This window comes from Leucopleurus acutus, assembly GCF_964270905.1.
Source record: "Leucopleurus acutus genome assembly, chromosome: 10".
NCBI classification, from domain to species: domain Eukaryota; kingdom Metazoa; phylum Chordata; class Mammalia; order Artiodactyla; family Delphinidae; genus Leucopleurus; species Leucopleurus acutus.
Genome location: NC_139153.1, coordinates 3,723,620 through 3,748,726, shown reverse-complemented (window position 1 = coordinate 3,748,726; position 25,107 = coordinate 3,723,620). Strand labels below are relative to the sequence as shown.

The following is a 25,107-nucleotide window of genomic DNA, read 5'->3' as shown; positions in this document are numbered from 1 at the left end:
AGGACAAACGATGAGAATTAGAGAAATGTCAGGAAGAGTGGATCAGTGTTAAACAAGATTTTATTCATTACTGGATACATTTATAAAGCCTTATGCACTGTAGATATTTAGGAGAAATAACTTTTATAACATTTTGAGGAAAAAAATAAAGCATTTCTCTAGAAAGACGTGACTCTACGTTTTCTTTCAGATTTCACATCAGATAAGAACACTTGGATGACAGTGACTGTATACAGGTCGTGACTACATTAAAGATCAGATCTTGTTTTCCCACAGGCTGGGAACTTACCATTACACACATGGAATTTTTTTATTTCTATGTTTAATCCAGGAGATATGATTTAATCTTTGGCAGGAGCCATTAAAATTTTGAGTCAGTTTTATCCAAGGGAAACAAGCGAAACACTTGGGGTGTGACTCATGCAGCAAGAACTGGCAGGCAGGCTCCTGTTGTGAAACACATGGGGGTTGCCATGGAAACCGCCTGGTCTGGCACTGTGTGCACCAGAGCTGGCTCTCACCCTCCTGGAAGTGAGCACCGTGTTTTCTGGGAGTTGACTCAAGAGCACTGCCCTGTCTCTGCAGGAATAACTAGTTCTTCAGGCAGATGGCAGCTCCTAGGATGCATCTTGGAAATGGAGTGAAACCTCAGGTTTTGGAAAGTTACCACTCACCTGCTTCAAATCCTGTAACAAGGGGAAAGAAGTTCAAATTGCAGGGCGGACACTTCGCGGCCGCCCACTTCTTCAGGCGCTCGTGGGCTTTATCTCACTCCATAGAGGGGCACTGTCCCCGTGTCACAGATGAGGAAGCTGAGGCTCAGGTCACTGCCATGCCTAGCGTCACACAGCTCGTCAGCGGCAGATGCGGGATGCCTTTTGTGCCGGGTCCCGCCGGCTCCCTGCCACCTCTGAGAACGGTCTGAAGACCAGCAAAGGTGGGAGCCGCGTAAGTCCACACAAACCAGAGCAGGTTTCTAAGTGCTAGAGATACTGAGGTGCCTTCTCAAAAATTGAAACCAATTTTAACCACTGAAAGCAATTTAGAACCTAAGTTCCAAAAATTCATAGGGTTCTTAATAAATTCTATGGCTGAATTCTTTCAGACAGAAATTTCAGACAAAGCAAAAAAAAAGGGATAATGGCGAGTTCCTGTATCAAAAGATATTTCGAAATTTATTTTGAATTTTTATCAAAAATACAAAGATAATACAAGTTTCGTCATGATTTCCCAAAGGCCTGATATATTTCTTAACATGATTTCGGTCTTTAAGAACACTTGAAATTGGCAGTAATTTAAAATCTGTGCCAGAAAAATATTACACAAACCAAATATCAAGGATTTTGTATTTAGCCATCATCTCGTCACTGTGCTTTCCAAAAGCATCTTTAAGAGTTGAGAGATCGAAGAAACTGTTCATTTAACAAGCAACAGTGAACAACACTATTTCAGTCCTTAAACCCAGATAACTCATCGCTGGGGCTGGCTGTTTTGAACATGAAAAATCTCAGTTTATACCACAAATGCCCCAGGACAACGAGAGAGGTTATTAGCTCTTGAGTTTCCGAAGTTCTAAGCCCTATTCAGCTGCCAAATACTTATTCCACTAAAGCAGCCACTCCCAGCAAAACACAACAGTTTCCAAATAGTTAAAAGGTAAAGGACACACAAGTCTTTTAAGACATCAGTGTTACAACATACTTGATCTTTCAAAGGGTGTTGAGAGTAGTTGGGAAACTTAAACTCTGTGAATTAAATAAGCATGGGTAGATACGATTTAGGAATAAAGCTGTGGATACTGAACACATAAATCACCCAGAAGCAGCCACTTGAGACCCAGATGCTAATGTCAAAAGCACACCTGTGATGAACAGAGCCAGGCCAGAGAGCTTTCAAATCTGCAGCCTCTGACGCCTGATTTTGGTTGGTGGGTGGGGTGTCACCACGAAGGAGCCCAGCCCACTTAGGATAACTGACTAAAAACTCAAAATCATCTTCAAGAAAATCTGGGTTTTGATGCCAGAGGATGGAAGGAAATGCCTTTCTCTCCCGGATAGAGACGCCCATCTCCTCCCAGAGGGAAAACGAGCCTTTTGCTAACACTGGTTTCAAAGCACCTGAAGCTTTGAAAAGCTTCTCAGGGACCCAGAACACCGACAGGTAACTTTCTCAACCAGGTAAGTAACAGCCCCACTGAACTTTCTGTGCTCTGAACTACCTTCAACTGACAGATGAAAGGGTTTTTTTCTGTAACAGTCTGAGACGTAAATCATTCCAGAGGTGTTTGTTTTCTAGATCTGACTTGAAACCGCCCCCTCTTAGGGCAGGTCGGGGAGCTATGTGCAGAGAAATGAAGTGGCAAGAAACAACCAGGCCTGTGGGGGTCCTACACGCCACAAAGATTCTGCCAAATGGTAATGTGCGTGCAAAGCCCAACAAACGTCCACCTTCCTCATCACCACACCCCCCGGTTCTCTTAAGTACCGAATCAAGCTCCATGCGCAGAGTGGGTTTGTGGCGCCCCTGCTGCCCTGTCCTGGGAGGCGGGCACGGCGGTGGCTGTGGTGGAGCCTGACACCGTCCCCAGGTCTGAGTGTCACCACCGCGGCAGACATCAGCTAAGTGAAACACGCAAGCGGCCGCACGGCCCCAAGAGAAGGAAAGGAAACAAGCAGGAGGGCGCGTGTCACGCTGCCAGACAGGAGCCGCCTCCTGCCACCAAAGCTGCCCTCTGGCAAGAAGGGGTGCGAAATGCTAAGTGATGGACGCCAACCCGACACCCATGCACACTGCCAAGGCTGCCACCTGAGTGGGGCGCGTGCGGAATCCAAGACCGACGTGGGTTTGGGGGAGGGGATGACCTGGGTCCCGAGGCACAGGCAGTGTCCAGTGGGTGCCGGAGCCCCGGCTCACTCCAGCTTTTTGGCCGGTACCCGTGTCCGAGCAATGATGATGGGCACCAGGGCCAGGCAGCTGATGACAAGCGCCCACAGGGGCCGGTGGAAAAGCCAGCCAGCGGCCACGGTCAGCAAGGTCAGCGAGGTGGCCACGCATAAGGCAAAGGCCTTCAGGCCAATGTTGACCAGGTCTCGGAAGATGGGGAACCAGTCCACTGTGGGGAAGAGAGAGGTAGTGAGGCTTCCCAGGCCCCCGTGCTCTGCTGTTCTCCCCGCCCCGCCAGCCACTGTCTCTGGACCAGGTGGGGAGGAAGAGGAAGTGGTGGGGGCATGTGGCCTGAGGGAGCTGGGAGGTCACACGAGGAGGAGCCCTGCTCCTGACTGCAGCCCGTCCCAGCCCCAGGGAGGGCGCGTGGTCGTGCTCTGAGACCTTGTGCACTGAGGGCAGAACGGAGACTCTCCGGGGATGGTGGCAAGCACCTGGCTGCTGCCCCTCACAAAGCAGGCTGGGCCAAACCCCCTGGGGGGCTTATTTGGGCCCCTCAGCCCTTCCTGGAGGGACCTATTCGGTCACCCAAGCCGTTACCAGTTACCTGTGCACCCAGCTCCATGGAGGGGCTGAGGGGACTCAACAGGCCCCAGCCGCCCACCTCGAGGACCCTGCAGTCTACCGCCCAACGTGATACAGTCTCGGATCCGTCACCCCTTGTGGAATTAGCCGTCCTTGGCCTCCTGGCCTCTGCAGGCAGGCGTTCCATAGCCATCATCCACTGGGGGGATCTGCACTCAGTTCCCATGGGCCAGGGGCCTGGTGCCGCTGGGTCTGCACGGCCGGCCTGGGTGTCTGCCACAACGGCAGGGCCCCCACAAGCACACGTCACATTTGAGCACTGACCATGGGACCATGTGTTGCACCAAACCACGCCCACCCTGTAAGGCCGGTACTGATCTTTTTTTTTTTTTAATTAATTTTTAGCTGCGTTGGGCCTTCGTTGCTGCGCACAGTTTTTCTCTAGTTGCGGCAAGCGGGGGCTACTCTTCGTTGCAGTGCGCGGGCTTCGCGGGCTTCTCACTGTGGTGGCTGCTCTTGTTGCAGAGCACAGGCTCTAGGCACACAGGCTTCAACAGCTGTGGCACGCGGGCTCAGCAGCTGTGGCACATGGGCTCTAGAGCGCAGGCTCAGTAGTTGTGGCGCACGGGCTTAGTTGCTCCGCAGCATAGGCCGGTACTGCTCTCAACCTCAGTTCACCCACAAGATCACTGAGGCCTGGGAGTTAAACTTACAGCTAGAAGGTGGCATAACCAGGATTTAAACTTAAGACTGTCTGAGTGGGACTTCCCTGGTGGCGCAGCAGTTAAGAAGCCGCCTGCCAATGCAGGGGACAAGGGTTCGAGCCCTGGTCCGGGAAGATCCCACATGCCGTGGAGCAACTAAGCCCATGCGCCACAACTACTGAGCCTGCGCTCTAGAGTCCGTGAGCCACAACTACTGAGCTCGCGTGCCACAACTACTGAAGCCTGTGCACCTAGAGCCTGTGCTCTGCAACAAGAGAAAACACCACAATGAGAAGCCCATGCATTGCAGTGAAGAGTAGCCCCCGCTTGCAGCAACTAGAGAAAGCCTGTGCACAGCAACGAAGACCCAATGCAGCCAAAAATAAATTAAAAAAAAAAAAGACAGACTCTGAGTGCAGAGCCTCAGGTCTTAGTCTCTGTGCTAAGCCCAGAGAGGACAGCGAGTCCGTACTGTTGGCTGCGTGGCCTCCGGGGCCCGGAGCAGCGTCCTCCGCACAGCAGGCACTCGGAAAGTGCTCATCACAGGAGTGGAGGTGTGAACGGGCGCCCTGCGCTGCAGATTCCTGAGTCCCTCCCCTGCACTGTCCCTCTGTGCTCTCATGTCTGTTCTGACTCTGGAGGATCAGCCTTCCAGTGTGGAGAGAACCAGTCGGAGAGTCAAAGGAGGGCCCTATGAGACAAACTTGATGGTGGAACTGGGCTCTGAGAGGAAAACAGCCTGTCCAAGGTCACAGCCACGATGGACTTAGCGATTGTGCCCAAGACGCGGTTGCCTTTCTGAGCACAGTTCAGCTGTCCAAGGGAAGCAGCCTTCCTTTCCCTTCACCTCAGTTTTCCCAGCTATAAAATGATCTGACAGTCTGCGTGTACTGCAGCCAGACTCTCCCCAGCTGGAGAGGGTAAGCGGGGGACGGGTTTCCGGGCCCAGAGACGGTGGACAGACCATCTCACTGGACAGGGCGTCCCCCGAAAAGCCCCATCCTCCCGGAGAGCGGCCAAGGCCCAGCACTCAGTCACCCCAGGCACTTGGTCCTCCTGAGCCAGGCTGGGCTGCTTGGGCAGCTCTGGGGCTCAAGCGGGCCAACCCCGGGCCCTGGGCAACCCGGCACGCTCTCCCTTGCGCTCCAGACTTGCCAGCGGCCGTGCCAAGTCTAGCCCAGGATTTGGGGTCGGGGTGAAGCATAACAGTTCCTGAGTGTTTCCTATTTGCCAAACATTTCACAGAACTCTGCAAATTAGGTGTGAGGAAACCGAAGCCAGGCCAGGAAAGGAATCCAGAGCTCTGTTCAGGCCTGGCACGGGCCGGCCAGCCTCCTCAGCACGGCTATTTGGTTGTGCGATGAAGGGGTGAAGGGGTGAAGGGCTGAGGGGATGGGCGGGTGGACGGAGCGGGGAAACCCGCAGCCTCGGGGGTCAGCATCCGCCCGGTCTTACGCTGGAAGCATCCTGACCCACATCCTGCTTCCCCTGCTCTCTCGTCCCAAAGCCTTGGGGGCACAGGATGGGCTGAGTGCCCCCCACCAGGCTGGAAGGGAGAGCGGCGGCGGGTGAAGCCAAGGAGGCCCTGTCTCTCCCCACCTACCCAGAGTGTAGAGGATCCGCGTCATGAGGTTGAGGCCCACAAACATGGCTACCCAGCCGGCCGCCCGCAGGCCCCACGTCTTCATGGAGTTGCTCTTCTGTTCCCGACGAAACACCTCCTGGAGGACAAGCGGGGAGAGGCCGTCACGTCTCAGCTCCGGGGGTCACCAGCCTACCCAGTCGGCAGGGCCAGAGCCGAGGGGCCCGGGCTGACCCAGGAGCCACTGCGTTTCTGGACAGACCAGAGGGAGGAAAGGTCACTACCCAGGCCTACGTGCCTCGCCCACCTGGCAGCACAGAGCAGGCAGGCTTGGGCCCTCAGATCACAGCCCGCCTCCTCCAAGAGCCACTAGCCCACCGTCTCACCGAATAAACCTGACCCTCCTGCCGCAGCAGCGCCTTCCAGGGGTCATCTGTCCTCACGCAGCGTCAAGCCACGAGCCCCAGCACTCCTCTCTGGGGGGCAGCTCTGAGACCGGGGCCCCACCTGCGGGAGGCTGGAGCCCCGGGACAGAGGCCTGGGCTGGGCCTCCTAATTCTAGAAACTCCCTGGGGCCCTGAAAGCTGCCTGAGAAAGGGTGACTCACAGTCACCAGGCTGGGAGGGGCCAGCCCTGCCTTGAGGTTGGTAACTGGCTACTGGGCCGCAGCCTGACCACACCCTCGTCCCAAGCTCAAGAAGAAGGCACAGCCCAGCACCTCCTGGACTGGGGGCCGAAGGGAGGGGACGACAGCTGAAGGCCCAATAAGCGGGTCAAAAGGTCACAGCTAAGCCCTGCCGCCTGCCCACTACCTTAACCTTCCAAACCCTTTTGGGCTGAGAGGGCAAGTTTAGGACAGCTCTCCACGGACATGCTGTGCTCATCAACAACATACAAGCGCCTTTTCTGCTACAGAGAAGGATCTCCTGCCTGGACAGGAGAGGCTAACTTCTAAGGCAGGCACTGAACTAATGGCACGTCTTTGCACCCCTTCTCCTCGGGGCTTGGGTGAGGCATGACCCCATTTTACGGATGGGGTGGGTGCCCTGGTCTCTCTGGAGGCACCCACGCTCACTCGCCTGGTCCTGGGGCCACGTAGCTCAACCCCTTCACCCCAGCTCACACAGCCTTCACGGGCCTCTGCCCGCCCCTCCCTGGGTAGGGTCACCCAGCGTCCTGGCCCCGACAAGGAGGGCCCTGGCCTGCTAGCGTGACTGGCTGGCCCCTTCTCTTCACTTGGGACTCAGCAAAAACATCCCCTGCTGCCCACTGCCACAGGAGGTTGCTGTCTCCATGTCTGTGAGCTCAGCGTCTGCCCCTCACACCAGGCTGCAGGGACCCTGCCCACTGCTCCCCACTTCGGGGACGTGGGCTGCACACACAGGGAGACCTAACCCCTTCTACAGCTTTCTCTGGCCTCGGGCCCTGGGTCTGCCTCCGTGGTGGCAGTCTGTGACATGCCACTGGAGGGCAGAGCACAGGTGCACAGTGGCCACTCACCTCTGCTGAGATGTCCCCGTGGTGCAGAAGCAGCAAGGTGTCCCCGGACTTGGTGGAGTACGGGACCAGCTGGTCGCCCCGCTGCCGGGCAATCACGGTGACCTGGTCAGAGAATTCAGGCTTAGAGCTGTGGGGCAACCACCCGCGGGCCCAGCTCCCCTCCTCACCATGTGCCAACGAGGCAGCGAGCGGGAACACCCACGCCACCCTGAGCCTCCGCCTCCACGTCGGCCCAGGGGACGGTGGCTCCCGTTTTGCTGCTCCGTCCGAAGCTCCAGGGAGGACCCCGGGCAGAAGCGCGTTTCAGGGCTGAGCAGGTGCTGGGGCCAGGGTGACGGGGTCAGGAACGTGGGACCGAGTCTCTACAGAGCAGAAGCCGGGGTTGGGGGCAGAGGGACTGCACGTGATTGAAAGAACCTCATCGGGCCCAGCTGCGAGACCCCCAGCACTGCGCCCTCAGCCTGGGGCCCATGGACGTGCACAGGGCACGTGTGCACACGGTGTGGGTGGGGGGGAGCGCCCATAGCCTTTGCTTGGGCCCCAGCATCTGCGCCCAGGAAGGCCCCCCTGAGTCGGCCCGGGGAGCTGATTACCACGTGAGCTGGGCCCAGGTTGGGGTCATCGCCGCTCAGCCCTGCGTAGGAAAATGAGACGCGCAGGTCTCCGACCTGGGGTGGAAGAGAAGCAAGTGAGGGAGGTGGGAGCTGTCAGCTGGGCCCACGGCGTGCCCCACTCCCATGACCTCTGCCCTTTCCCAGGTGGCCCCATCACCCGGAAAGTCTCTCCCCTCCAATTTCCCTGGCCGAGTGTAGCTGTGATTCACCGGAACCGGACCAGAGTCTGAAGCTGCGCTCTGAGTCCCACACGCTGTTGGGGGTGGGACTCTGGGGCCCTGACCTCTGCCATCTGAGCGCCCAAGCCCGCTGGGTACCTCGGGGTACTTGGGGTTTTCACTGTGGTAGAAATAGTCCCCCCGGCGAATGATGTCCACGTGTGGGTCCTCCAGCTTGGACAGACTCAGTGGCTTAAAGTTGTCCACTTTGTCGATGAGGCCTGAGAGAGGCGGGCAGTTAGAAACAGTGCTGAGTCCACTGCAGCTCCTGGCTGCAGACCCTCAGCCTGACGGCCTTTCCAAGCACCCTCACAAGCCCAGCCATGCAGCCACCTCCCGGCTCGCCCCCTGGGCGTCCACACACGCCGTCTCCCACCCGGAGTCCCCCTCCGACTCCGTTCTTCCGCAGTGCCAGCCCCCTTCAGTCTTCAGCTCCTCCAGGAAGCCTTCCCTGTCCCCTCTTCCCCATCAGCTCCGCAAGGGCCTTAGCCTGGCAGCCACTCCACCTCGGGTCTGGTCATCTGTGTCCAGGCCTGGCTTCCCTGCTGCAGCAACAGCACGAGGCTGGGGCTGGCTGGCATGGCCGGCACCAGCTGAGCGCCAGAGCAGACAGCAGACAAGCCAGGCCCCGGCTCACACAGTCTCTCCCCCGTCCCCCTGGCTATCTGCCACCTAAGTGTCTTCTCTCCCTGCTTCCTGGGTCAGGCCCAGGGACTGAGACCCAGGGACAGAGCCCCAGGAGTTTCTGCGGCCAGTGGTGCCACCCTGTCCCTTGCAAGCCTCTCTTTAGAGTCCCTTCGGGGCCTGTGATGAACCGGACGACCCCGGGCACAGGGCTGGGTGCCAGTGGGGCTCAGAAGTGGAGTCCTGGGGCCTTCTCTGCACTGCCGGCTCCAGGGCTGCCAAGCAAGGGCTCTCAGCTTTGCCTCGTCAGCCCGATAAGGACGCAGCACCTAGCAGCTGCTCCCTGGTATGGGTTTCAGGAGGGCTTCTACATGGTTCCCCACCTCCTGGGGACACACCTGCCCTCTGGCCTCGGCCCAGAGTACGATGCTGGAAAAGCTCCGGCTGACCCCATGCCCAGGACAGCAGGGGACCCCTTTAAGCATCTGAGGGCTGAGTGCTAGGGCCCCGGCTCCTGGGAGGCGGCCAGGTGAAAGTGCAGGGCCCCGGGTCGATGCTGGCTCACCTAAAGGGGCCTGAGACTCACCTGCCGAGAGGAAAAACCTGCCGATTTGGACGAAGGGGGCTGTTGCGGTGAATGACTCCACGGCCATCGCACTGTGGGAGAGGGGGAGCTTCTGGTGAAGGAGGGCGCTGGGCAGGCGCTGCTTGGGTCCCTGTGGGTTGTGCTGGGCAGTGTCCCAACCCAGAGGGCTCCTGCACGTCCAGCCCAGCCCCACAGTCTGGTCTTTCCCCCTCTGCCTCTGCCCGGGAGGAGCAGGCTCCTCCGGCCTCCTGTCCCCCAGAGCTTCCTACCCTCTTGCCTGGACCCCTACCAGCATGTCCCATCCTGTCCCCCAGCCTTCAGATGGCCCTTCCACGGACTTCACACCCTCCTGACCCTTCCCAGCCGGGCTAACACCCAAACCCTACTGTGCACATTCAAGGCCCTCCCTGGCCCAGCCCAGTGTCACGCCTGTCTCGCCACCCCCATCCTGCCCCTGAGCTAACCTTCCTCTGCTGGAACCCCCGCAGGGCCGGGTCAAACGCTGCTGCCTCCTGAAAGCCCCTTCTGACTGTCCTCCCACCCACGCCAACCGCTGGTGACCCCTCCAGGCACTCAGTCCAGCCTTACACCCATGACCTGTTTGAGGGGAGGTCGCCTGGGGCCAGGGGTGTCAGGTCTCACCTCTGTTCCTGGTGCCCAGCACAGGACCTGGCCTCGGAAACCTGTCCCACATTTTCATCAGCTCATGAGACAGAAGCAACTCAATCCCATTACTCAGATGAGGAGGCTGAGGCTGGGCACCTGCTAGTGGCCGACAAGGCTACGCTCAGGCCTGGGGACCTAGCTCTCACCTGGGGTTTTTGTGGCCAATCTCTCGGTCAAAGTTTCTGCTGTTGACGATTTCCGATCTCCATTCAGTGTCTGTTTCAGGCAGAGGGAAAAATGCAGAAACCATGGTAAACCTCAGGTTTGAGGCCCACTGGCCACACGTCCTCTTATCCAAGCCTGTAACCACTCGGGAGCCAAAGGGGCGGCTACTGGAGCCTCGCTGGATGGATGGGAGAGCAGGGCTCTGAGGACCAGCACCCAAGGAGCCTGATGCTTGGTGAGGACAGAGCCCACAGGTGTGCAGGGAGGTGCTCTGTCCGCCCGCAGGCCCGGGGCCCGGTACTCACTGTAGGAGTACCTCCTCTCTGTCTTCACCTGCCCGTCCTCGGTGTATTCCCTGCAGGGAAAGCACAGGCAGCACCACAGTCAGCCCATCACTCCCGAGGCATCCCCATCTCTAAGCAACTCCGGCTGGAAGCAACCTCGGGGCTCCCAGGTCAGACTCCCCAGATGGAGCAGGCTTGGTCCACACCAGCCCAGAAACAGGGTGCTCCCTGGCAAACAGCCAGCTCCAGGCCTCAAAGGCGCTCACTAGAGAAAAGAGCTTTCTCATCCTGAGCTGAAACCGGCCTCCCCTAGCTTGTGTCCCAGCCCTGCCCTGTGGGCTCAGCAATCTGCCTGCACCCTCTGCTCTGCGACAGCCCTGTGGAGGCCCCTGAAGCTGCCCTGCCCCAAACTGAGCCACCTGGGCTCCCCGAGTCCCCTCTCCACCCTCACTCTTAGTACCTGTGGTCGATGAGAGCCTGCCTGGGGCTCCTGTTAGATCCGATAGCACATGACCCAGGACGCCCCCGCCCCCCGCCGCCCCGCACACCATGGAAGAGAAGATGGGACACAACTTGGCACAGGTCCGTCTGAGCCTAAGCTGGGGCAGCCCTAGACAACTTCCCCGGAAGGGAGCTAACCAAGCCCGCTTTCTCCTCCTAGCCCCTCTGCAGGAGATTCCTGCCCCCTCCAAACAAGACCATCAGCCAGTAATTGGGGGATAACTCGACATTTCTCTGATGGGAAGATTTTATATTTTAAATTTCCGAAGTGTCAAAGTGAGCGCCACCTGCACGTCACCCTAATCCCCACGCCTCCTTCAGCCCCAGCCAACTCTTCACCCGCCGGCCCCTCACCTGGACTCCTCGGTTTCCACCCATTGGTACATCTCCACGTGCCGCCGCAGCTTCACAGCCGGGAGGTAGACCCCGTAGTTTGGATCAGACAAGAGCTTCAGATAGAATCAAACAAGAAAAATAAAGGACAAGAATGCCCAGCTCGGGGGAAGCTGGGCTGGAGGAGAAACAGGTCCAGAGGGCAGAAGAGCACAGAGAGCTCCGCGGCTGCTCGCATGGGGAGACGAGGGAAGCTGCCCGTCCCGAGTGCTGAACCTGCAAGCCCGTGACACGAGCCGCGTGCACAGCTCAGGCTGCTCGGCCCAAGTGCGCGGTACCCACGCAGCGTGTCGGGTGTTCAGCCAGAAGACCTGGCACCAGACACACAAATCCATCATCACTGTTAAAGCGCCTCTTTGTGAGGCTCTTGCTTCGGGCCAGAGACTGTGCCGGGAGGGTAGCTACTGAATCCCACGCAATCTTCAGAACCGGGCCCTGGTCTGTTACAGTTATTCTCCCCATTTGACAGAGGAAGACACTGAGACTCAGGAAAGATGGGTCCACACGGCTGCTGAGAGATACAGCGGGAGTCACACCAAGTGTCCCCGTCTCCAAGGCCCACGCTTTCAAATCCTCCATCAGACAATATCCTGCGATGTGTCCCGGCCTCCGCGGGTCAGCAACCACCGCCAAGCCTACCTTAGACGTCCGCAGGGCCCCAGGGATGTGCACCAGCCTCCCCTCATTCTCCGGAGCCACACTGTGGATGCTGTCGGGGGTCACCACCAGCGAGAGTCCCTCAGCCAGCAAGGTCGCCATCTTCACTGTGCGGCCCTGTGCACAGCGGGGAGTGAGGATTTCAACCACTGGACACAGCTGTGCCCTCTGCCTTGGGCAAGAGGAACCCAGAACGTGCGCTCTCCCAGGAAGGCCACCTGGCACCCATCTCAGCACCGCCCGTGCCAGGAAGAGCTGCTGCTTCTTCTGCCCTGCACCCCTCCCCCATTTTCCTCTGCCTTCTCCGCCCCTTCCCTCCTGCTTCACTTGGGGCGATCGCACACCTGTTCAAATCATGTGACCCAGGCCTCGGCAATCACATCCTGTGTCCACTGGCCACAGGCAGCGGTTCAGAGGGAGGACTGAGGCCACTGAGGGATCTCCCTGCGACTTTTGCTAAACTGATTTAGAAAGAGATGGTTCCTCTTTTCCCTGGGGTTGCTAAGCTGCTTGGATGTGACCCTGGAGTTACGGGGCCACCTTTGCCACCACAAAGGAAGAGCCTGCCAAAGAAACATCCACAACAGAGAAAAATGGGCAAGAGATGGAGAAATGGAGATTCCTAGTGACCCAGCATGAACGCCTGGATGCAACCGTGCCTGAAACTGATGCTACCCGGGATTGCAGGTGTGTGAACAGATCCATTCCCCCTCCTGCTTACATCAGCCGTGAGGTGGGTCACAAAAGAAAGAACTCTGATTAATTCAGCTCCTGCCCCCACAAAATCTAGACCCTTATTACCATATCCAGCCTCCGAATTCACAGCCTTTGCTCCGATACTGCAGGGACCCTCAATCTGCACAGAGGGACCCCAAACATCGTACCTCATTGGTAAAAATTAAGTAGAAGGAGAGCAGGAAGGTCATGAGCCCCACAAACATTCCACCCGAGGTCTCACTCAGCCGCTCCAGGAAGCCTGGCTGGGACTTGGTTGTAATTCTGACATGTTCTTTCCTGTTACTCGTACTTGAATACTGAAAAAAGACATAAAAAAAAAAAAAAGAAAGAAAATTGGTTTTCAAAAAATAAATTGAATTTTGCTATTTATTTATACTTTTTTTTTTTTTGGCTGCGTTGGGTCTTCGTTACTGTGCGCGGGCTTTCTCTAGTTGTGGCAAGTGGGGGCTACTCTTTGTTGTGGTGCGCAGGCTTCTCATTGCAGTGGCTTCTCTTGTTGCGGAGCATGGGCTCTAGGCGCGCAGGCTTCAGTAGTTGTGGCTCGTGGTCTCAGTAGTTGTGGCTTGCGGGCTGTAGAGCACAGGCTCACTAGTTGTGGCGCACCAGCTTAGTTGCTCCACGGCATGTGGGATCTTCCTGGACCAGGGCTTGAACCCGTGTCCCCTGCATTGGCAGGTAGATTCTTAACCACTGGGCCACCAGGAAGTCCTATTTATACTGTTTTTATTGAGTTTTAATTCTGTATGTTAAAAATGCACAGACCAGGCTTCCCTGGTGGCACAGAGGTTGAGAGTCCGCCTGCCGATGCAGGGGACACGGGTTCGTGCCCCAGTCCGGGAAGATCCCACATGCCGTGGAGCAGCTGGGCCCGTGAGCCATGGCAGCGGAGCCTGTGCGTCCAGAGCCTGCGCTCCGCAACCGGAGAGGCCACGGCAGTGAGAGGCCCGCGTACCGCAAAAAAAAAAAAAAAAAAAATGCACATACCAAGTGTTTGGTTTTGACAAGTGCATACCCCATGTGTCAAGACACAGAACATGTCTATCACCCAGAAGGCTCCTTGTGCCCCTTTCCTGACACTACTCCCTCTCCCCACCGCCCAGAGGTAACAACGATTTGAATCCGTATCACTACGGATTAGTTTTGCATTTTCTAGAACCTGGTATGAATGGAATCACCACACAGCATCAACTCCTTCTGTCCAGATTCTTTAACTCAGCGTAACGCTTTTGAGGGTCATCTATGTCACGGTATCAGTAATTTGTTTCTTTTTATGGCCAAGTAGAATTCTACCCACGAGCATATCACTTCTGTTGATTCACTCACCAGTAGATGGATACCCTGGTTGTTTCCAGTTCCTAGCTATTATGAACAATGCTTCTGTGAACACTCATGTACAAGTTGGTGAAATAACGTTTATATTTTAAGGCAGGACACGAAAATTTAAACATAAAATTCTGTGTCCACTTGGGCCTCTTCTCTCCCTCCCTAACATGCAGTCTGCATCTGCATTACACTCACCAGACCTTCTCAAAGACAGGAGCGCCTGCTCGACCATAAAGCCCATTTTTTTTCCCCTTTCTTCTGATGCTAGCAATGTAACTTCTTAAAACAACAGCGTTCTTTCCCAGCCCTGCAGGGGGTCATGATGACTTGCTGCTCGCTTTGTACACGTATGTATCCTTGGTGAACTTTATGTAGATCAGTATGTCATTTTCATTTACGATCCTTTGTCCCAAAAATGTACATGACTATGCCTTCGACCTCTAGCAGGCGAAACAGTTCTCAGAGCTTCTGAGAGTCTGGGTCTCAGAACTCCTGGGGCATAATCCTGTTTGGCTCAAATAAAATGCCCTTTTTTCTTTGTCACTTGATTGTTAGTTGAATTTTCGTGGACATTTGCTTGGCGTAGGTGGCGGGATATCAGAGACAGACAGCAGAGGACACCTGGAGTCCACCCCAAACGGGTGCTTGGTACCAGCACAGGCCCTTGGAGCCCCACTCCTCCGTATTCCTCAGGCACTTTGGTGGGTTCTCCTGGTACCTGGACAGCACTGCTTTAAATGACATCCTGAGTTTTACTTGAGCTGTTTTTCTTGGGACTTGGAGTCCTAAGGGGGTACTGGAACATACCCTAGGCAGGGACCTCGGAGGAGCTTTGGAGTGAACGGGGTTCACTGGTCTCTTTTAAAAACTGACTTAAATTGGAAAGATTATGTATATACGGTCTGAACAAACTGCTAGTGAAATGAGAGACTGAGCATGTTCAGCTCCGAAGTAAAGGGACACTTGCTCCTTCCAGCCACCAGCCGTTCTCAGGCGACTGAGAACCTGGGGGAAGTGTCTGAGGATCAAGTCTCTTAACACGCATCGGTCGCCCAGGGAGTCCCACCACAACCACTGAGTAAGTTCTGCTCGCCAGGTTCGTATCATAAAGGCTGATCACCCTGCGCTCTGAGCATCCACGGTGGTTTCAGACTGTCGGAGGGAGAAGCCAAGACGCGTGAGAGTCAAGCTGACCCAAGAGGAAGCCCTTAGGGAGACAGACACACATTCGATCCATCACACCGCCCTCAGAAAGTTGTTCGGATCCTATCTGAATTGGGCTGCCAAATTAATAATGGGAAACCGTGCTCAAAGGCCAAATAGCCCCCTGATGGGCAGCCACTCTGGCTAGCTTCATGAAGAAACCGATGCTTTTGCAAACACTTATCTTAACTCTTAAATGGCCAGGATGGAGCTCTTCTAACATTCCAACACTGTAGAGAAAGCTGGCTTGATAAAACATCTTTTCAAAACTCTGACCCTGAGAGAACAAAAGTATTCCTAGGAGAAAGCCTGAAGTTACAACTCTTCTCATGTCCCTGAAATGTAAACACAGCCCACATCGCCTGAGTCTACAACCTTGGCTTAATAGACTCTAAAACTGGGGAAAAAAACGGGGGGCGCGGGGGTGGGGGGCGCACAGTGTGTGCAAAGAGGAGGCCGTTGTGAAACTCAAACAGGAAAACCAGGAGACTTCTGTCCGTGTCTGGCTGGATATGTGCATGTCTGCATGTATGTACGATCCGTCTCTAACTCCAAATGGTATTATCAACATTAATTGGTAAAAGAGGTTTACTTAATTGACTTAAAAGTAAATGCATACAAATCAAATATTTCTAAATGTAATTACACTAGCCCGAATTTTTAAAGGATCACATAATCTAGGCTTAATCTTTAATGAATGAAAATGAGTCAGAATTGATGGTTTAATTAACAGACATGTCTTTAGAGTCAAACGTTAAGTGTAATACTTTAACTGTACCTAGGTTTACTGAAAGTTAATAAGCTCATGTTATCTCTGTTATAAAATTTGTCAACAAGAAAATTAACTTGGTATGATAATATTTTCATAAGTAATAAATAAGTTTTGGGGTGAACTCTTTAAGAATAATTTTGTTTTATGGTATGTCTGCCTAAAAACAGTTTCTCCAGATTTTTGGTGACTTGAAACTTCAGCGTTCTGCTAAATTAAGTCAAATGATGGAATTCACTGAATGTCTAGATCATTTTCTTAATAAGAAATACTGAGACATTAATTGCTAAAGAAGTCTATGTTTACCTACTTTGATCTCTTATTACAGAGAGATTAAACATGTTTGAGACTATTAGTAAATATATTCTGTGCTTTGTTGGAAGACAACTATAAAGTGGCATACATTTCTAAAAACTAATTTTAAAAAGGGAACCCTGAGAAAAGAGTTTTATGCATGGCCAGGACTTACTAAGATCAGACTGAATTTAATTAAATGAATGAAATTTAATATTAAAGGTGAAATGGTGAAAACTAGAGTTTGTTTTTTTCTGTTAAGAGGACAAAGTTCTCTTGAAATATTGATCTGCTTTTGATAACAGACTGTAAAGTTTCTTTAACTCTTAAGCAATCTTCTGTAACTTTCTGTATTTGCTTTTGAAATCTTTTACTAGCACTTTGGTTAAGTGAATAAATATTGTTTCACAGTGACTTATGATTCTACTTAGCCAAACATTTAAAACCTCTTGATATCGTTCACAAACTTCCTCAAATCAAATTCTAAATGTTCTTTTGGCCTCCAGCTACCTTTGGGAAGCTTCAGAAGGCCCCTAAACAGCTCAAAGAGAAATATTTAAACTAATTAGGCTCATTTGGTATGTTAAATTACATGGGAAACATTGTCAAATGAGTAATGATAAATCTTGTTAGGTTATATTATATGGCTAAATATATTACTATAAACATTCCAGAAATTATATGAAGTTCCTAAAATTTGAAATGTCCTGGTATGTTGTCAGTCATGATTTACAGTATCTTAAAATGTTGTATGCCACAGAAATAGCCAAATTTCCTTGATAACTACACTGTAATCAGGTCTTTAACCATGCTTTTAAGTCTTTTGTCATTTATACACAGTTATGCCTATACAATAACTGATGCTTTTACAAAAATGTTTGTAGATGACTTGCTGTTATGCTCCCAAATTAAATTAGACTCGGTAGCAAAAGGACCTCCTCCTTGTACGAGGGCTATTTCAGCCACGGCTCTCACATAAAGCCACTGAAGAAATAGTAATGGGGTCTCCTTTAACTATTTATGTCCCACACTCGGGTGAGTTTCTTCTAAACTCTCACCACCCTCAGCACTAGTCTATAAGCCAGCTAGCTTCCTATGAAGTATCGTTGCTTTATGCTACCTTGGTTCCATGTAATAACCTTAACCCTGCAACTCTGCTTCCAGCACCACAGGAAGAAAACAACCATGACTGCGTTTTGTTAACCAATTATCTTCTTGCTTCCAGGAAGCCCATATCGGTAATGCTGATCTAATTTAATTTATAGATGGTCCTACTTAAGGGATGAGCACGGACATTACCGAGCTGGATATGCAGTAACGCCCACAGAAGACATAATGAAAACTTTTACTTACCAGGAACAAAGTCAGCACAAGCTGAATTAACTGCCTTAACTCTAGCTAAAGACCAGTTAATACATATTTATACTGACAGTCACCATGCCTCTGGAGTGACACATGACTTTGGAATGTTATGGAAACAATGAGGTTTTTAAGCTCTTCAGGACAACCTAATAAAAAAATGGAAAACAGGTTGCAGAGTTGTTGTTATATGACTGCCAATACGGTTAGCAATTATTGAAACCGTGATTTTCAATAATTTTCAGTTTTCACCTACGCCAGGCATTCCAAATCTGACAGTATGTAAACTAGAGGAAATCAGCTCGGTGACGCTCCCGCCCATGAGGCAGCTTTAAACACTCATCCTATCCAGCCTCCAGAACGGCCACTGCTCTCAGTTAACCCTACTAACCCAGTAAAAGATTTCCTTCTACAGGCTCAAGAAATTGCCACTAAAGAAGAGAAACAAATATGGAAACAAAAAAGGAAATTCTGATCCCACCACAGATATATGGTTTAGACCTGATTGAAAAAAAAACACCTAGTGTCTGGAGCACAACTGCCATCACTCCAGCACGCACCCCCTTTAACTCACTGTGCGCCTGAGAAAACGGTTTCTGGGGAAAACAGTATTCTTGGAAACTTGCCTCCACGGTGGTTCGAGGGAAACATTACATTATTGTCAGGGTCTCACTGAGGCACTTAGAAAACAATCGGTAACTAACTCTTTTTACAGCGAGCTCCCAGAAAACCCTACAGATCATGGATTATAACCTAATGATTTTGTTTATTGGAAAGGACATCAAATAAATGATTCTTTGCAGCCACAAGGGTAAGAACCTTATCTGTTATTGTTAACTAATCCATGCTCAGCCAAACCGGAAGACATTAATTCATGGATTCACGTCTCTCATTTTAAAAAGGCCCCTCCACCTAAATGGACTTCGACCCGTTTCTAACACCCTGTTTCAACTAAGAGAAGTACCACCAAGCTAGGATGAGGGGACAACAGCAGCAGACAACTGCCCCAAGAGTCCAGACCAGGCCTGCAAGACCCATCCTACCCGTTCAATTGTACTATTTACCAAATGTCTGTCAAAACTGACAGCTACTGTTTTACTTCTAGCTATGCTTTTGCCCCAGGGTTTAAGATGGAAGGAAAATTCCTTAGTACAGCTGTTGCAAAGTATAGCTACCGGAGGCAAATTTAACCGATCGCTGGATCTGTCATCCAACTCTTCAGACAATACAAGGCTGACACAGGCCCTCATAACTCCTGTCATTGACTTTTCAGATGTTCCCAATGTTACCACTTACTTAGATCAACCTCCCTCTGGCCTAACCTTTCAGGTCCAAATTTTCTAATGTACTAATGTGTCCATGCCTTGTCTGACACTACACTACCCTCAGTCCTTAGGGACCAGACACAACTTACGCTAGTACCCACACCCCAGTCCCGCCCCGCCCCGAGCTCCATCTCTTACTTAACTTACAAATGTCTTGAAGAGAAAAACACAAGGAACTTGTGCCCACAACTCCCCCATCTCAAATACCATACAGACAGCTTTTGGAAAGCCTGCAAGAACGACCATGGTTTAATACCGTGTTAGCAAAACTTCCAATCGATGCGGCTATCCATGAGAGCTCTCTGGGAGGGAACACTTGCATCCCTAGGTTTTATCTTCTTATATGGTATTGGAACTGACACACCTACCCAAGGATGGGCACATAAATGTCTTAACAGCTGGCAGGTAAAAGGCTTTTTGTTTCTTGGGCATTATGTTACCCCACTGTCTATACAATGAGGCAGATGAACCTCCCTTCTCTCTCCATGACAGAGTCAAGAGATCCATGTTAGCAGGATATCAAGATATCTGGTGGCAAAGTCTTTTGGGAATCTTGAGTCCTAGGGCAGGAATATATGTAAACAGAGATATGCTCAGAAATCTATCAGGCACCATTGGTCAAACAGCCAAAGAGACTGCAAGCAGCACTGCAGCCCAACAGACATCCCTAAGTTCCTCAGCTCATGTAGTATTAGATAACAGTGCTGCCTTAGAAAACGTATAATCTATAAAATGTTTCCCCATCAGCATACACCTCTATGTTTGTTTACTCTATAGGATTAATTTACTCAATTCTGAAGTTTCTACGATGGGAAAGTGATGTTGCAAAATCGAATAGCTCTTGATTTTTAACACCACCTTGCAAGGAGAAGCTTGTGCTATAACCCAGACTAAATGCTGCGTTTCCATATAGGATGAGTCCTCTAATACAACTCATTTAACAGCTCACATACCAAGTACAATTTCCGTACTGAAGGATCCCCTTCCTAGTCCAGGTGAAATCTCAGGGAAGTGGCTAAACTCTGTGGATTCATGGCTTAAAGCTCTGCTTGTGACTTTGTTATTGTCGTTGGCTTTATTGATTTCATTTACAGAGTAATAATCTCTTGTGCCTCTTGTATATTCAAAACTCCAGGGACTTCCCTGGTGGCGCAGTGGTTGAGAATCCGCCTGCCAATGCAGGGGACACAGGTTCAATCCCTGGTCTGGGAAGATCCCACATGCCACGGAGCAACTAAGCCCATGCGCCACAACTGCTGAGCCTGTGTGCTGCAACTACTGAAGCCCGCACGCCTAGAGCCCGTGCTCCGCAATGAGAAGCCACCACAATGTGAAGCCCGCCCACCGCAACCAAGAGTAGCCCCCACTCGCCACAACTAGAGAAAGCCCGCGCGCAGCAACGAAGACCCAACACAGCCAAAAAAAAAAAAAAAAAAACCTCCAACTAAAATAACGATGTCTAACGATTTGACACTATTGATCATACCTGTAGTTCTATATAAGATAATAGGTATGCACAACGCATATGCAGGGTAAAACTGGCATAAGTCCTATTGGACAATTGACCATCAGTCCTTGCCAAGCAGTTTACTAGCCTAACCCCCTAAAAGGAAAGAAAGAACCAGGCTATTAAGATCTGTCATCAAGGGAGAGGATGCAGGGCAGGTAAGCAACCACCAACCCCATCGAGGGATCAAATATTTGATCACCTAATGTATTCTACCAAAAGATTAATGATCAAAAGGGGGAAAAAGATGAAATGAAATTTATATTTTAAGGCAGGACATGAAAATTTAAGCCTAAAATTCTCTCTGTGTGCATTTGGGCCTCTTCTCTCCCTCCCTAACATGCAGTCTGCATCTGCATTACACTGACCAGACCTTCTCAAAGACAGAAGCACCTGCTCAACTATAAAGATTATTTTTTTCCCTTTCTTCTGATGCAAGCAATGCAACTTCTCAAAAGAATAGCGTTCTTTCCCAGCTCTGCAGGCAGTCATGGTGATTTATTGCTCCTTTGTACGTGCCTACTGGACAATGTGTCTTTGATGAACTTCATAGAAAATATCAGTATGTCATTTTGATGTTTGATCCTTTGATTTGAAAATGTACACGACTGTGCCTTTGACTTCTTTTTTTTTTAAATATGTAAGATACATTTATATAATGATAAGTGCAACAAAGAACATACTACAGGATAATGGGATAAAATGGCGGGGGTGGAAAGTGGAGTGGACTGGGGATGGCTCTTGAGACTTCAGTCAGTATACACAGCCTTGGGAGGAGGTTGACTTTTTTTTTTTTTTTTTTTTTGGCTGCGATGGGTCTTCATTGCGACGTGTGGGCTTTCTCTAGTTGCGGCGAGCGGGGGCTACTCTTCGTTGCAGTGCATGGGCTTCTCATTGCGGTGTGTGCCTTTGACTTCTAACATGTGGAACAGTTCTCAAGAGCTTCTGAGAGTCTATCTCCCGGGTTATAATCCTGTTTGGCTCAAACAGAATTAATTTTTTTTCCTCTTGACTGTTAATTGAATTTTTGTCAGAGTCTTCAGGAAAACATGTGTTTTCATTTCCCCTGGGCATTAGGTACATACCTAGGAGTGGAACTGATGGATCATAGGGAAGATGCATGTTTTTTAAGAAATTAGCAAATTGTTTTACAAACAGGTTATTAGAGATCTATTTCTAATTCAGTTCAACGAATAGTGGCTGAGTTTCCTTAGGGCAGTGCCAGGCCTCACAGGGCTAAGAATGTAGGGGTGAGAGGCTTTAGGGCCATTGAGTCAGGGTGACAAACAGTGCCAGGCCTTGCTGAGTGCCTGGTGAGAGGCGCAGAGCCAGTGTTAAAGGAGTGACCCCTTCCAGCTGGGAGGGTCAAAGCAGGCCCCCTGAAGGAGGGGGCATTTTGAGTGGGCTCTCAGAGGCGGACCCTGGGGTGAGGGCATCCCTAGCAGGGGGAACAGCGGCCTCCCTGCTCTGGCTGGGTTGTGGAGGGCATGGGGAGGAGAGGAGGGCAGCTAGGCGGCTCTAGGTGGGTCATGGTAGGCTGCAAACTCCAGAGTCAGTGGGTCAGGATTGTCCAGCCAGTAACAAAGCACAGTTCAGCGTGTCCGCTGCTGACCCAGAGCGTCATCAACCGAAGCAGGACTCTGGAGCCAGAAGGCTGGGTTTGAATGCAGGCTCTGCTACACAGCAGCTATGAGACCTTGGGAAGCGATTTAACCCCGCTGTGCCCGGCACTTCCTCATGGGTAAAATGGGGCTAATAATCCAGTACGTAGGGTTGTGGTAAGAACCAGAGGACATAATTATTGGATGCTCAGTGCCCAGGGCACAGGGAGCCCCACGCCGGTGCTGGCTGGCGGGAATGCAGTCAGCTTTCTCTATCACTGATGCCAAGGCTGGGCCGGGCTGAGCTGACAAAAGCCACAAAGATGCAAGCGGCTCCCGGATGAGCATGCGGGGTAAGCTCGCCCATCCTGGCACTGGGGAGTCAGAGGAGAATCAAGGCAGTCTCTGCGCAAACGAAGCTGGTGCCATGTTCTCTGACTGTCGCTGAATGCCACCAGCCCAGGCCTGCCAGGGCCCAGATGTCCATTGCGTTCAGAAATGGTCTTGGCTTTCCAGGCCATTTGGAAACATTAGTGGAGCAATTTGCTGCAGGCAGGTAGGTGACCATCAACCATCATCATGATGACAATGGCAAACACTCCAGTCTATCACAGGCCAGACACGGACAAGCCCAAGGAAGGGGGCGCTATCACGACCCCATTTCGCAGGCAGGAACACAGAGGCTCAGCAGTTATACGACCAGTCCAGATCACACAGCCTCTAAGAGATGAACTTAGGATTCAAATATGGGCAGCCTGGAGGCCACTCTCCTACCACTCTGCTCTGGACTGCGTTCCTCACTCCTTGGGAGCTCGCTGCAGGCAGGCAGGCAGGCAAGACAGGAAAAGAAGCCAGTCCCGCTACAGCCAGTGCAGTCCCCAAGTCGATGGCTGGAAGGCCTGGCTTCCTCCTGGGCCTCCCCTCAGCACACAGCTAGGAGCCAACATCAACATAAGGGGCTCAAAGATGGCCTTAGGAGAAGATGGTGCCCCTCAGGCTGGCGAGCGTGCAGAGTGGCTTGACACACCCAGCCCACATTCTGGACCAAATGCCCAGTAAACATGGATGTTCGTGGAGATTTCCTCCCTGCCCACTCCCCTACTCCAAGCTTCGAATCAGTGAGCAGTGAGTGGTAGGAACAAGGGTCGACATACAGGCCCTGAAAATCACTTGCTGTGTAACACTGAGTAAGCTGCTCTACCTCTCTGATCCTGTTTACTCATTTATAAAGTGGAGATAGTAACAGTAACTCCATCACTGGACAGATTTTACAGTGATTAACAATCCTGTGGCCTCCTTGCTCCGCCCCACCATCTTCAGATCTTTCTTCCTCACGGGGCCTGGTGGCCCCTGTAAACGTGCACCCCACTGCTGGGTGAATCAACAAAGGTTTGGCAGCAGGGGGAACCCTAATTCATCTACATTCTTTGGCAAAGGTCAGGACCCAATGTATCCAAGGTCTCTGCCCACCAAGACTGAAGACAAACTGTTTTCTTTTTTACGTATTAAGTACCTACTATGCCCCAGACACTATGCTAAACACAGTCTCCCTTACACTTCACAGTAACTGCTCCCATGAGGAAACAAAAATCCCAAGAGATTAAGGCCACACAGCTACTGAGGAAGAATCTGCATTTTCCCTCAGGTCAGCCTGACTCCAAAACCTGCCCCACACCTTCCCACGACCTGCCAAACTGGCTGTGAGACCCTGGGCAAGTGCCTTCCCCTGCCGGGGAAGTTCCTCATCTGTAAGATATGGTGGTGGCGGTATGGGGGCAGGCCCGTGTCCTGCCAGCTTGGGTCTCTCCCGGCAGCAGACCCTGCGTCTCACGGACCACCTCTAGGTGCGCCATTTAAGGTTTCTCGGCCTCCCAGACAACTCTAATCCAGGCTGTGGGAGACACAGCCCTGGCTTCTCAGGGGGTGTGGGAGGCAGAGAGGGCGCTTGGGGACAGAGGAGGGGCCTGAAAAGAGCAGGTAACAGACCAGGGGAGAGTGGCTGGACACTCCACCACAGCAAGAGGGAGGGAGTGCCTGGGCTGGCAGGGCTGCGAGCTGGCTCCACACACACTTTCAGAGAGAAGGCGAGTGTGAATCACCAGCTCCTCCCATGCCCTGCACCCTGGCGGGAGGTGCCCCTCTGTTTGTTGAATGAATGTTGGGCTTAAATAGAAAGATTCCTGAAATAAGGCTGGCTGCAGGAAAAAGCAGCCAGCAGCCGTTCCAGGGGCACCACCTTCGGCCAGGGCGTCTGCAACCAAATGCATGCTAGGAAGCAGACGGCCCGGCCGTAGGGAAATGCCCCCTTCTCCCCGTCGTCCTAACTCCTCCGCTCCCAAACCAGCCCACGCCCCTTTGCAGCAGCATCAGCCGGGGTTTACATACCCCCCTGGGGCGGGGAGCTCACCGCCCGCCCGGACAGTGCGTCGCGGATCGGCTTCGCCACCGCCTCAGTGGACTGGCCCCTTCTCTGCGGCCCAGTCCAGCCCTCAAAGTCCTTACATGGGAGAAATCCGAGAACCCAGGCGAGAACTGAGAACGAAAGGAGAAGCTGCGGGGAGCCGAAGCCACACGTCCCGAGGCCCGGTCCCCGCCACCGCGCGCCCCAAGGAGTCCGGCCGAGCTGGGAGAAACGGACAGACGGCTCGGCTGCCAGAAGGCCCGGATACGAAAGAGGAAGGGGTTCACCGGGCAGGGGGCCGCGGCCCGCCCGCGGGGAGAGGGGACCGGGACACGGGGAGGCCTGGGTGTGGCCGGCGAACCAGAAGACACTCACGTTCGCGGCCATGCCGCGGCTGGGTCGCCGCCCGCCTCGCTCGGCTCAGCTCCGAGAGGTGCTTACGGCCGCAGCGCGGAGTCCCGCGGCCTCTCGCCTACCGGAGAGCGGTAAACAACCAACCGAATCCCAGAGCCCGGGACGCGCCACAGTTCCCGCCCCGCGGGCACGAGCTTTTCGGCTCTCGCTCGCCGCGCCGCGCCGCCTCCTGGGAAATGTAGTCCAGGGTCGGGTGCACGCTCCAAAAGTT

At 52.6% G+C, this 25,107-nt stretch overlaps 1 protein-coding gene across 2 annotated transcripts; it reads right to left on the bottom strand.

Annotated features, from left to right (window-relative positions):
- Positions 1 to 575: 575 nt before the first annotated feature.
- Positions 576 to 25,025, bottom strand: TMEM43 (transmembrane protein 43). 2 transcript variants are annotated; one of them, XM_082848734.1, is made up of 12 exons: positions 24,858 to 25,025; positions 12,847 to 12,996; positions 11,945 to 12,079; positions 11,267 to 11,361; positions 10,433 to 10,482; positions 10,109 to 10,178; positions 9,297 to 9,367; positions 8,186 to 8,307; positions 7,848 to 7,922; positions 7,255 to 7,356; positions 5,776 to 5,893; positions 576 to 686 (listed from the first exon to the last, which is right to left on the bottom strand). In XM_082848734.1, exons 1-12 carry the CDS (start codon positions 24,867 to 24,869, stop codon positions 664 to 666), a joined length of 1,023 nt encoding a protein of 340 aa, XP_082704860.1. In that variant the 5' UTR covers positions 24,870 to 25,025; the 3' UTR covers positions 576 to 663. The 2 variants fall into 2 exon arrangements, with proteins under 2 accessions (XP_082704860.1, XP_082704859.1); XM_082848733.1 differs by lacking the exon at positions 576 to 686 and adding an exon at positions 747 to 3,112.
- Positions 25,026 to 25,107: the final 82 nt, after the last annotated feature.

Excerpts from the sequence above, each read along its gene's own strand:
- TMEM43 (XM_082848733.1), bottom strand. Across the intron at positions 8,308-9,296 it reads CAGGTTTTTCCTCTCGGCAG|GCCTCATCGACAAAGTGGAC; the intron begins GTGAGTCTCAGG and ends CGCCTCTCTCAG. Across the intron at positions 5,894-7,254 it reads ACGGGGACATCTCAGCAGAG|GAGGTGTTTCGTCGGGAACA; the intron begins GTGAGTGGCCAC and ends CTTGTCCTCCAG.